General features: G+C 33.8%; 1 protein-coding gene across 2 annotated transcripts in view; it reads left to right on the top strand.

Moving 5' to 3' along the window:
• Positions 1-13,639, top strand: part of ssh (Protein phosphatase Slingshot) — a 184,050-nt gene that overhangs the window by 46,489 nt on the left and 123,922 nt on the right. For both annotated transcript variants that reach the window (XM_088275056.1, XM_088275054.1), the window contains exon 2: positions 3,583-3,638. In XM_088275056.1, coding sequence (XP_088131182.1) covers positions 3,583-3,638 — 56 coding nt within the window. The remainder of the gene's footprint in view (positions 1-3,582; positions 3,639-13,639) is intronic.

The raw sequence follows: 13,639 nt of genomic DNA, 5'->3' as shown, positions 1-13,639 counted from the left end.
CCGAATAAAAGTACAAAACATGGAAAATTTATCATTTAAATGCTTTGTACATTATTGTTGACACCTCAGCATAGATGAATAATAATATGGAAGTCTGGGCATTTACAGGATTCTAAATATCCAGACTTCCATACTCTTCTTCATCTATGTTGAGATGTCAATAATAACTCCTAATTAGAGATAATTAAAAACAAGTATTTTTGTACAATCAAAATGTTGTAAATAAATGCTTTATCTTTCATATTTCCCGCATGAGATGGATTTTGCATTTTTCTTTTATTTTTCGCTTTAAAATTATCAAATTGACGCTACATTTTCTGTGTTTCAAAGTTATCCCGGTCTTTCTTCTGCCGTTTATCCCGTATCCGCTATCCGCAATCCAGACCAATTAAGCCGGGCGTACTTGGATGCAGTCATGTCTCGTGTTGCGTAATGGCCGTGATCCGAGATTACCATCGCCGAGATGTGAGATGGACAGAGTATGAAATTGACTATATATGAGATGGACGCTAATTATGACTGCAGGGGTGATGGAAGTAAGACGGTAGGCCCGAATGGGAGCAGTACTCCGAAGTAGCGTTCCCGAAGGCGGTCTATAACGTGAATTATGTTGCAATCGAATCAATGCACGGTTCAAATATCAAACGCTACGCTGACTCGGCAATGCGTGCTTTTGTATAAATAAAAAAAACACCTACTTTCTTTATTTTTTGATAAACTCGTGTTATTCATACACATGCGTTATGTTAGATATGCTAACACATATATAAAATAATTCTTCAACATCAAAATTTACTCTTCATTATTTAAAAATTGATTTGTTGATAATCAGTTCAATTATTTTGTTAATATTTGCCAGGACAGTTTATAAAACAATGTCCGAAATAATCAACAAATGAATCCATATGGTATTAGGTACAATGCGAAAGCGAATACCTTTTTTGCGGGATGGACTCCTAACTCGATTGTTATAATAACATTTATTTAGGGTTTTTTCGACTTTTACAAATTTTAAAACAACATTTTAAAATTTCAAATTGAAATACCATATGGTTACAAAGTAATTCAATTAAGGTTTTTTTAAGTATCAGCAAAAATGAATTCAAATAAATGAAAAATAGCAAAAAATATGCTATTTATTTATTTGAATGCATTGTATGTACATATTTGAAAACTATCACAAAACATTTATTCATGTTGAAACACCTGTAAACTGGCAACGGTAGAACACGTGACAGTTCAAGAGTACGCCGCATAGTCAGCAATTTTTTTTTTTTTTACAAATACACGATAGTTTTCGGTATCGACAAAAATTCGCTTCGCGATCGACGGTTGGGCATCCTCGGTATATACATAATAAGGTATAATGCACAGTGCACCGCCCATGATATGCCGCGCTCTATTTGTAAAGCGTGCTATTCACTGCACGCTCCACATATCCGCTTTGTCAACGTATGCAATTTATCCGCAATTATTGGCAAACGCAAAACCTTTCTGCATGTAAACAATCAATCAGATTGCTATGGTTTAGAAAAAGGTTTACATTTAAATACAAACGACAATTTTTTTTGTCAGCGATACAAAAACTGTCTAAAATGAAAATATTTATAAAATGAAATAAAACCATTTTTATTTCGTTAGTCTTAATCTCTAAGTCGAAATATTTGTTTTGGTAAGTCGTTATAGTGTCTACTTTTATGAATAATCGGAAGATATACGCTTTGTCGAAGACCCGAGATCTCTTACTCGCTGAGTAATCATACAGATTTGCGGAAAAGTTCTATTCTACGGACCATTAGTTTTGATGGAAATAATAACTATGACGTCATAACTTTAATTATTTTTAGAATGTAATAAATTTTATAGACTATGATTTTGAGGTTTATCTAGTATTACTTGTTATGCAAACCGTCATTTATGCATGTTGTATTCATAAACACGTGTTATTTTTTGCTTGTATGTCATATTTAAGTACTTCAATATATTTTTATGTTACTGTTCAACGATTTTTTTAAATTACCTAATGTCCAAGTGACCTAGCTACGGTTTATGCAACACCGCTTATCATGATCCTACTCAGGCTTCAACTTTTCAAGTGTTATAGCCTATGCCTACTCGTGAGGGGATTTACTCTTTATGTTTAAAGTTACTACAATTTAATGTAATTCACTAGTGAAAATTCTAGGCAAAAACCCTCACTCTCTTCAACGATTATTTTGTTCTGAACTACTTGTCTGGTAATCCATCGTATAGTTTCTTCCTTTCGACCAATGTCAGTATTTAGTTTTAGCATTTGTGCAGAAATACAGAAGTTATAAAAACACTTTATTTGCGCTAATATTATTACTCGGTAGCTTGCTACCGTCCAAGAAACGAAATACGTAATACCATTATGTTTGGTACCTAGCAAGTAAAATGTTCCTCTTAGATCTTGGATGAATCGTCCCAAGGCTCTTATTAATAATGGACAATGACTCTCCGCCAAGGGTAGAGCGTCCTCCAAACTTCAGGCTGCATTAATTCATAATTAATTCTCGTATTAATGTCTTGTACGTAGCTGCTTCTTGGTGGGTTACGCTGTTTTTCATTCCTTTGTTGAAATTGACCTCGACCGTTTCCTCAATTCTCTCGATGCCCGCAAAAAATCACAAGATAATAATCTGTTGCTTTAACTTGTAAAATTATAAAGCAGCGTGCTTATAATCGGTAATGTACGAATGAATTGCGATCGTTAAAAGACTACGCTCTAAAATTAAAACCCTACATAATTATGTAAAGGCTTTCGAAATAATAATGTGTTAGTCCGAATACCAGTTTTCTGTTGTGATGGCAAATTTATCATCGGGTCTTCTTCTCTTCCCGTGTTCTCGTAGTTGTGTTCCTTTCTCCTTTATTGCACGCGGCTCGCGTGTAATTAGTATAGCAATTTTAATAATACAAATTAATTAATAGAGATGAAATAAATGTATTAGTCATAATAGAAAGTAAGTAGTTGGAAATAATTAATTTTCAGATAAACAATATAGTACAAAAGGCATTTGAATCTTTCGGCTGAATATTCTTAGTATTTTTATTGACATTTTGAAATAATGGACATATTTCCGTACAGGCTTAGCAAAATAGTGAAGTAAATTAAAGTGGATGATATCATCCAGTCATATATTTATGTAATAATAAAATAAGTGTAATATTCTTATCCGATGTGAATGCAGCGAATAATGAATATACGTACCCATTATTTTTTAATAAATTGTGAGTGCGTTTTTTTGTATGGTAATTTCGTAATTTTGTTACGTTTTTTGTTGTTGTTTACTTCGTTCGGTTTTATAAACAACTTACAAGCGTTCATTTCGAATATAATATTCATTTTCTAATTTTATGATTGAAATATTTTAATGTTCCTGACGCCTTTATTATCGTTTCATTTGTATTCCTTATTTTGATGTGTTCATTGTTTTTTCTTCTTCTCCTTTTTCATCAAATCGTGATTCTGTATTTAAGATTCTAATCTATATGAAATTAATACTGTTAGACCTTTTGATTTTTCGCAAAATTAATTGTATATCTATTATTTTTTCACAGGAGTCGGGCGCCGCAGCACCAACTGATGAAGATGATTCTGGTAGAGGTGGAAAAAGGTTAGTTTCCTATAGAAATATTTAAACCTCATAATTTTATTATAGTTTTATTTTAATTGATATCTCAGTAAAGATTACGTAGTGTATTGTGATGAGGATATGGAATTTAGGTGTGTATAATTGGCTCGTTTATCTGATCATATTCTTGATCTTTTCTCTTCAATATAGGTGTATGTATGCACTTATTGAATTAAAAAAATACAAGGTATGAAAAACAAGGATTAAAAAAGCAAATTATTAATCGGACAAATGGATAGTAAAAATGAAAACCATAACGCATACTATGCGATTCAAAATTACAACTAATTAAATAAAATTTACTCATAGTTGATTTCATATAAATAACATATTTATATACTTAGTTTCCATAATAAGCTTTTATTATAATATATGCCCTTTTATACGCTTGTAATTTATTATCTGTCATATTTAAGGCGTTGTCAGGTATTTTATTGTTAAAATGTATACAGTGCCCTACAAACGATGTGCCGACCGTACATGACTTAAATTGCTGATTTATCTTAATTTGTAGTGTTTGTCTCACTGTTGTTTAAAAAAAATATTATCTGGCACATTTGTGTGGGCTTTTTTTCTTCTTTTTTTTTTACGTAAAAGTTTAAATATAATTCGTTTGGATATCAATATAATAAATAAACATATCTCTTATCTACGTCGATTTTAACCTCAATATTTTCATGGTTATTTTTTATGTCTCTTCCAACCTGTACAAACCATTGATGGCACTTATCTCTCCCTTTGGCGGTACATCAATATTTGCCGTAAAGCGTATTCCATGTTTGATTACTCCGCCATTATCATAGGTGTCCTTTGATATCGATATTTGTGCTTTTATGACTTTGAAACGTTCACTCGAACCTTGAAACCGATTGTCCCATATTGATAATAGTATTTTAACAGAGCCCTTTTTATTTACACTGATTTCATATACATTGTCACAAAGATTTTCTATGATTTTTTTTTATTATCTCAGTCGATATTTAAAAAAAAAATCGTAAATTGATTCGGTTGTTACTTTTGGTAATATGTATCCATTTTATATTTGAAATTTACTTGGTAAGTACCACTTATCATTAAAGTCTATCGACACTTGTTTCGATTCATCATTATCTAACGCTGTATGTGAAACATAATTTGAGATTAATGCTTTTCGGACGTTGAAGGATCAGGAAGGTATAGATACTCTTTCTCATTACCTACAGTGTGAACCCAATCAATAGAGGAAAAGCTTTACTATCAAATCTAATTTTCACATGCGGTGATTGATAATTATGTTGAATACATCGAAACACCCATCACAGTACATAATAATGGCATTTCCCTAGTAAATTGAGAAATTCCCATTTATTTAATATGAAAGCATACAACTATTTTAGTTGAATGCTAAGTTCATATTTTTAATTTTATGTAATAGAATTTTCACGCATTTCAAATTTATAGCGTACCCTAATAAATGCCAGTATGTCATATATAAAATGACAAGTAAGACCTACCTCAACGCTATTACTCCATGAAAAATAAAATCCCTTTTTTGCGAAACTGATATAAAACATTTTATTGTCTTCCTACCCGAGGAAACGTACCTCATCAGCCGGAGTGATCCTTCTCGCGAGTTCGGTGCCTGTCTTGCGTCGTTAAACCGTGGGCATTAAATTCCCCTTTATGTATCCTATATACCCGGAACTTTTATTTTTTATCATAACTTCGGCGGTGGTATAAAACGGTATTCTAAAAATTCGCGCAATGGTGTCGGCCTTCTCATTTTTATGTGATCGTTATTCGTTACAGGACGCCCCCGCGATTGTTTCTACGGCTACGCTCGCACTAAAGGAATCCACCGTAATTGTACAGTTACAACTTTATGCTCACTAGGACGTCTGGATGGTCCTTCGTGACTCACAAGAACCGTAACACCACCGACGACCTCGCGTTATCTGCACAGCACTCATATCGTCACGAAAAAAATATAACTACTTTAAATTTAATAACCGCCATTAACATAATGCTTGTAGTCGCTTGTGTCTTTTTATTGGTTCTTCTTCATCAATTTAAAAACGCAATTGTAAATACGTGGATTGGTGTATTATTATTGTTCCACTTTTTTGTTGCTTTTTATAAAATAAGTTTTAAGAACTTTCCTGAAAGTTCATGAAGAATTTAAGTGGCATCGCGATATTCGTTAATATTTTATTGCAAAGCCTCGAAATTTCTTTCCAATTTTCCTTCAAGTTGTATAATATTTTCTGTTAAAAAAAACAATAGGAATCGTGAAGTCATGAAAAAAAAATTGATTGGATTTTCGTGAGAAAGAACCGGGTCGTTCAATTATTACAATAAAATTAATCAACTATTATTGCGTGCTCGCTTTATTTATTATTAATTATTCGATCATTATTTCCCATTTTGCAACAAAGACATTTAATTCAAAGTACCGCTTTTTCGAATCAATCAGGCATTTAATTGGTCTTGACTTGCTCTGCGCAACGTTAACTAGCTCGAGTATTATTCGATTGTGTGGTTAACATTAATCATATTTTGTAATGCATTTATAAATATCCGCATAAAATTATAACTGCACTTAGTACAATACTCGATTGTCTACCATTTAAGAGGAATGGGTAAAGTAAGGGTATCGCGCTGTTTGTCCGTCTACGTTCACCCATTGTGTCTCGGCCCGCTCAGATGGGCCTGACACTCATCAGACATGTGCGCCCGACGCGTTTTATCATGTTCATCTGACGTGGGTGCCTTATTATTTAAATTCGCTCATTTAGCATCCTCTGACTTGTCAGGAGGTCTGGAGCCTTTGCTCTTATTAGGGCCACCTAGAACTATCCCACGTGTCGCGTTTGCCGTCTGCTGTGCTTGCGTCATCTGCTTCTATCTTCCCTGGATTTAAATTGTTAATTTCGCTTGCCGTTGTACCTTTATGTATATTGTACGCTATATGCATACATAATAAGAGTTTATATCTCATCTATAATCGGAAGCGACCAAAATATTCTTACGTTGTGTACATATTTATTTCCTTTCGTTCATCTTCGTGGCAATTAAAAAAATATATTTTAGTTTATTTTAATCGTTGGAAAATTATTAACATTCTATAACCTTCGGACCTCGTTGGCTCTGCTAAATAAACATGCATTTTGTATTGATAATATGGATCTTCAAAATTGCAAGATACCTTGATTGCTTAAATTATTTATTAGAATTTTATTGATTAAAAAAATGAGTTTTGAAAATGTAGTCCACAAATGAAAATGAATAAACGGTCCTAAATCTTGTTAATCTTATAAATATCTATTTTTTTAATGCTTGAAAGTATTATAAGAATGTCTTGTTTTTTTTTTAAATATTTGTAGAAAACAAGTTTCTAAACTCCTCCTTGATTAACACATTTTCTAGGAGTGAAACTCCCATCGCAAATTTATTTATATCCTTTCACTTTCCAAAGGCTTCTACACCTATGCATTACTTCGAATTATCTATAACTTCACCGCGCAATTCGCCACCGGCTAAATTAATAACGACACTAATTACCTACATCCCGTGAAAGTGTGTCTGGTAGATAAACCTGTAAAAAGTCAATAGTAGTCAGCGAACCTTCTTTTAATTACATCTTTTTTCCTAATGGTTCTGTCATAAACCAGTTTACCCGGTTTTTTTTCACGTTTTGGCATGCGATGGTAATATGTACCTTTAGTAAAATATTCGTTTATTATCGTGTGAATACATGTTAAAGAAATATGTCGTAACTTGTATTTTAAAAATATTTTTTGGAGGAATCATTCTGCAATTTACATAATTACTTATGCATTTTTCGTTTCACTCGCCTATTACTCCTCGTACGCTTCTCGTTCGGTCCGCATAGTAATTTGTCAACTCGATTCCGTCCTTTCGCCGTTCCATCCACGTCGGTACCTGACGGGCGCATTTTTAATGAAGGCTTCGAAACTTTCTATTTCTATTGTTATCTCCCTAGTACCTGTGCGACCATCGCGCTGAGGGATATTTAAGAGAATATCCGAAACATGTCCCAATCGCGATCATTAGCGTTTCTCTTCCATACCTTGACAATGGCTGAGTGACAACGTTTAGCCGAGTCGGTGTACCGTAATGGCGCCTTCTTTATTCCGAACTGCGGTCGAATATCATTACATTACAATACTTAATGACAACGTTTCGGTCGCGATTGTTTTAGCTGTAGAAAGTTCCTTTCCTGGGCGTATGATTGATTCGTGTTCCAGAGGAAGCATCACTCCGGGATGGTACTGCGATTAGGCGTACCTAGGATTGTATAGTCTTCTCTCCGCTTGCAGTGAAAGTGGTGGCGCCTGCGCCTGCGCCTGTGATAACATTTTCAAGTAGTTTCTCTCAAATGATTGATTATCAAATCTGCAACACTATCTTCGTGATTAATCGCATCCAAATATTACCATTAAATTTAATCAGAACATGCTATTCTTTTCTATTAGTATTGTGATGATTACCATATAAATATTTAATTTATTTTCTTGTAATTCGAGAATTTATATGATGCTCGAGTTTATTTTATTATATTGCTTGATATTTTTTTAATATTTCATGTACTATGTATTAAATAAACTGTTGCAGTGCCGTGAGGGCAGTGTAAGACACTTGCGTTATAAAGGGGGTAGATGATTTTTTTAAAATATTATTGTTACTTGTAATGAGATATAATGGCTCAAATACAATGAATCTTTTTTATCCAGGAGTATAGTATAATGATCCAGGCTATTTATCACAGGTGCGTTAATTTGTATATTTTACAATAATTAAGGAAACAATTGTTTTTATACCACTTGAGTTTATTAATGACTACTAGTTTCGGAAGCTAAACTTCCATCGTCAGATCTGAATAATAACTAAAATATAAAATTAAAAAACCGTTCTATAAATAAGGAGAGGGGTAAGTTAGGGGAAGTAAGTTACACAAGTGGTATAAAAGCAAGTGTTTCCTTAATTATTTTAACATGCCTTACCACAAAGTAAATGCCGGAACAATAAATAAAATATGTATATTTTACCGTCTAAAAGAATTATCAAATTTAGTTTCGTAACGTCATCTCTTATCGGTATATTATTACTTAGAATAAAATCGCCCATAAATGCAGTGTATTATTTTAATACGCTTTCTTTTGTCACGAAAACTGTGTTTTTGTACCTTGTATCCCTACCGGATGAACTTATCTATTGTTAATCATATTTTTTGTTGAAAAACTTTCTACGTTTATTATGTCCCGCTAATTCAACAAAACGGTCGAAAGTCATAATACCTAACCGCCGAATCTAATCGAAATCCATCTTTTTACGTGTTTTTCTATGGCGGTTACGCCGTTTCACCTTTTCGATCGAGGCGAGTTTATATCGCCATGTCGCGAATGTTTATTTCGCCGCTTTTGGAATAAAACAAAAATACTGTTAGTGTTCAGCCCGCAAATTCGGACTCGGACAACGGTTATGGTAATAATGACGTATATATATAAGTACCTATACAAAAGTCGTTTTTCTTTGTTTCTCGCGTCGCGACAGCATCCGGGTAAAGCTGGAGAAATAGTGACATATGAGTGTTATGTTCTACATTACACATATTTAGCATCAATACAAGAATCCTCACTCCCACCGAGATTGAGGCGAAACGTTATTCTGTACATTGTGGATATGATTTTTTTCTCTCTTTGTTTAGCTAAATCACATTCTAGTTGTTTAAATAGGTTTTAAAATGGTACGATGTGTATTGTAACAATGAAGTATAAGATACCTCGGTTTCAGGTGAACTAACGCAGATAAACAAATGGAAGCGTGCATTTATGTTTTTATTCTAATATTGTTACATCATAAAATAAACATATCGCTCACTCCTTTCAACAACGTCATATATCAAAAATCGAAAATTTTCAGTTGTGCATGTTTTCGGAATGCCCAGAAAATGTACTATATCCCAGCAAAAGCGGCATATTTTTAACTTAATATTTACACGCTACAGGGCAGAAAGTCTTGTTTTTGCATTTTGATGAAAATGTATTTTTTAATTATTTTTTTAAATATACTAAATATTTTTCAAACGGAGAAAGAAACCTTCAGGTTTTACCTAAAAAGATCTGTTGCATAGTAAAAAGTTCATTAAGTGCCTTGAAATTCATTTTAATAAATTTTATTATATTTTTAAACTTTAAAAACGATCTCCTGAAAAATCAAGTTTTTTTATATATGACGTTGTTGAAAGGAGTGAGCGATATGTATTAAAAAAATACTAAGAAAACTTTGTATTGTGCCAAAATTATGACATTTTCCGTAGTCTCTCAAAGAAATTTATTTTCTGCAATCCTAATTGTCCTATAATGAATAAAGAATAATTTAAATACTTGGTTAAAGGATTCTCAGTGTGTAGCTCTACCTACAAAAGAAATTACGAAAGTTTGCTTCAAATCTAAAAAAGGCTTTTTTCAGAGCCGCTAATTATCATTAGTCTAACAAACAAAAGTACTTAAAAGCTCTTTAAACTGAGTTAAATGTTATATGAATGTATTCGTGATTAATGACTCTTTCCATGTCATTTATAATAATATTTACATTATTTTAAAAACATCCATCATTTCACCGCCGAACAAATTATTTATTCATGGTTTGCCTAGACATTCGACACCGGGGTTTATTTTAAAAATTGTCAAATTAATATTTCTAGTATTAATTAAATTAAATTTCTAGTTAGCGGATCTGTTCTAATCGATGGTATTATTTTTCTTTTCCCAAGTCTTCATCATACTTTACAGTTAATCAGACGAATGTTCTTACTCAATTTGTCTAATTATATTTGCAAAGATCGTGTAAATATTGGCAGAAAGTTTTGTGCGCGAGTGAAGTTTTCATACACACTGCAAAAACATTGATATCAAATCGATTCCCTTGTTCCCGGGGTATATTAGGATTTTATTTTTAAACATAAAAATAAACAAAAATCTGTAACGATTTATGAAATTATTTATTTTTCTTTCTCTTACACCTACTGGTGCTAGAACGAGGGTTTCTTTTTTTATATCCATAAAATTAAGTATATTTTTTTTCATTTATTGTTCTAATAATAAGAGACTATGAAATAATGCTTTATTTTTCTGTTTATGTTAAGATTCGATACGACTTTTCTTTTCGCTATTTTAGATGAAAAGGCAATTTTTATACTACTAATCACGGCGCGCTCGTGTCAATTTCGCCGTAGCGAAAAATCCAAATTGAGCTTGATTTACCTATCATACAAAAAAATACAAAACAGCTAGCAAAATATGCAGCGGTAGTACAATGAGTCGGCATACATATTATTGCAAAAGGCGGTAAATTAAATTAACTTATTCACGAAATTGGAACTTGCGTCCAGTTACACGTTTTCTTTGTCGTTTATTGGCGGTGAATCACGTCCATCACAAATGAATTAAGTTTGGTGCAACTCCCGTTGTGTCATCACGGCGACTACCGGTCACTGGTCACCGGTCACGAAGTGTTCCGGTTCTGGTCGCTTTGTCCATTTCGATCGGGCAGATCGGTCCTCGTCACCAACGGTAAATGTCTCCGCTGAGTAATGGCCACCGGTTCCATTCATGATGGCAATTTCGTAACCCGAGCTTTTGTTTGCCGCCAACTTTTTTATGTTTACAATTTGGTTAATTTTAAATCATGCCAATTCAGAGTTTTCTCGAAGTCCGTTTTTTATTCGTTTGCCTTTCAATAAGATTTTTGGTTATTTGTGTCGAAAATATTTGAAAAAAGAGAGACTCACCAATTCAATAAGATTTTTGGTTATTTGTGTCGAAAATATTTGAAAAAAGAGAGACTCACTCGAATTTACATAAATGAGATAAATGTATTATTGATGTTTTGTTTCTAAGAGAACAATCTTGCTCAGAAAAAAAATCCTTTGGTGGGAAAGTTGACCGCTCTCGAGTTGCACCGACTCGTATGTACCAAGAAACAGGTTGTTTTTTCTGTATTTTTGTTGTTTTTTTGTTAATTTATTTTTTGCCTTGGCGTAAATTAATAGTAGGTTACGTAGCGAAGATAACTTTAACTTCGCTTTTATCGCATATCATAGCATTACGAATCTACAAGCGGTTTAATATGCCAAAGTCACTAAAAAATAAACGGCCAGTAGCTAGAAATGTTAAAGCTTAGTTAAATCGGTGATATTTGTATGGAATCTCTGTCTTGGTACATTACGTTTGCGTCAAACAGAAGATTTATACAATTAGAACAGGCATACGAAAATCAATTAAAACGAATTAGTCGTGTGAGGCCTATCCTTCACTTTCGGGCTTTAGGCAGTTTAGAAAAATACGTTAAAATTGTATCGACTGTCCCAGTGAATACCATTGTGTTAATAATTACCTCAGACACGATTGGCCACCTGACCATTCCTCAAATATGTTAGCAATTATCATTAACCACCGTCCACTTATTCTAGTCTATTCATCACAACAACGCATTACTTCTTGTTGTTCTAATTCCGTACAACAACCATTATTCACTGTCTACTCACTGTGTACTTTTTTATGCCAATATTGCGTCCATCGAAACGGTCTACTCTTGCGCAAAATCATTTATCCGGACTTATCTTTCGGATCATTGCATTGCGCGAGTACATAATAGCATTCGCGAAACTCTTGTATTTTGTGCAACCGGGTCCATACTTTTGTACTAAATACATCCAATTAATTATTTCTGTTTTATGTCTATTACGTCGCGTTTTTGTTTAACATTTTACAGTATCCAAACTTAAAATAAATATTTGGTTCAGTTTTATCAATTTTGTTTTTCATCGTCGAAATTGAATGGTGCAGATGTTTACTATACTATTTGTAAGTGTATTATGCAACTTGCCATTCGTGAACCATTTTTTATCTCTCTCACTCTCGGCGCGGCAAAACGGAAACTGCGTGTGAAAAGCGAAATGGCTGTGTACAATAACCGCCCATTTTGTATGTACGCCTTTGTTTTCCGTATGTTACCGTAATTCGCCTAAAAAGTGCCGTCGCATTCCCACGTGCTCTATAGCGATGCAAGTCGTAATAATTATTGCTAAAAATGATAATTGGCGGGAGTGAGTTTTCTCGAGTCGTTGTGCTAGTTATTTTTTTCGCTTCATCGAGCAATAACTGCGTTCATTTCCTTGTCGATGTATCTACTCGTATAGTATAGCGATTGTAGCATCATATTATTTTCTAGTAGTCATTAATTATACTAGATTCACTGGCACGGTTTTATTGCGAATGCGAATCCGGGCTCCTGGATTCTCGGTGAACTTGCGCGTTCGCATTTTACCTTCATTTTCTCTTTAGGTACTGTTTTCACGAAACATTTATAAATTGTGTGTGTTATTTTCTTTAAAAGACTGCACGAGTCAACCCGATCTGTTGATTCTCGTTTGCACGTGAATTGAGAATATTCATCCCGTGTAATTGAAAAGCGTATGTGGAATAGACGCGCAAATGTTTCCTTTTACGTTGCCCACCTTAGTCACACTTCTGCAGTCTCGGTAGGATTGATCGGTGGATCCGGCAACCTTCTATCCTTAGGCAATAGCGCTACCCACTCGGCTCCCAAACACTTAATAACAATTTGAGTTTCTCATAATGTAGTGTGCAAGCAGCCATTACGATGGCCTCCTAAAACGGTAACCAGACCATCTGGCGATGGGAGGCGCTCTGCACTAACGCACCATCCGACCATCCGACGTCCGACCGACCTGTAAATAGACATATTTCTTACCGTGACAGCCAGATGAATTCCCTCGACTCGTCTGCGGCGATCGATCTCCGATATTTAATAATCGTTTGATGAATTGACTAACTAAACGCCATAATTATTTGTGACGATTGACTGACGTGTAACTGTAACGTTATCCGATCAAGAGTTTCTCTTTGGCCTCAAAAGACGGTGCATAATTGTCCAATTTAAAATACGTTAATTTGACC

This window comes from Brachycentrus maculatus, unplaced genomic scaffold (assembly GCF_059751285.1).
Source record: "Brachycentrus maculatus isolate JH-2025_06_01 unplaced genomic scaffold, ASM5975128v1 h1tg000778l, whole genome shotgun sequence".
In the NCBI taxonomy this organism is placed as follows: domain Eukaryota; kingdom Metazoa; phylum Arthropoda; class Insecta; order Trichoptera; family Brachycentridae; genus Brachycentrus; species Brachycentrus maculatus.
Note: the sequence above shows the minus strand (reverse complement) of the source record. Positions and strands in the feature narration are given on the sequence as shown.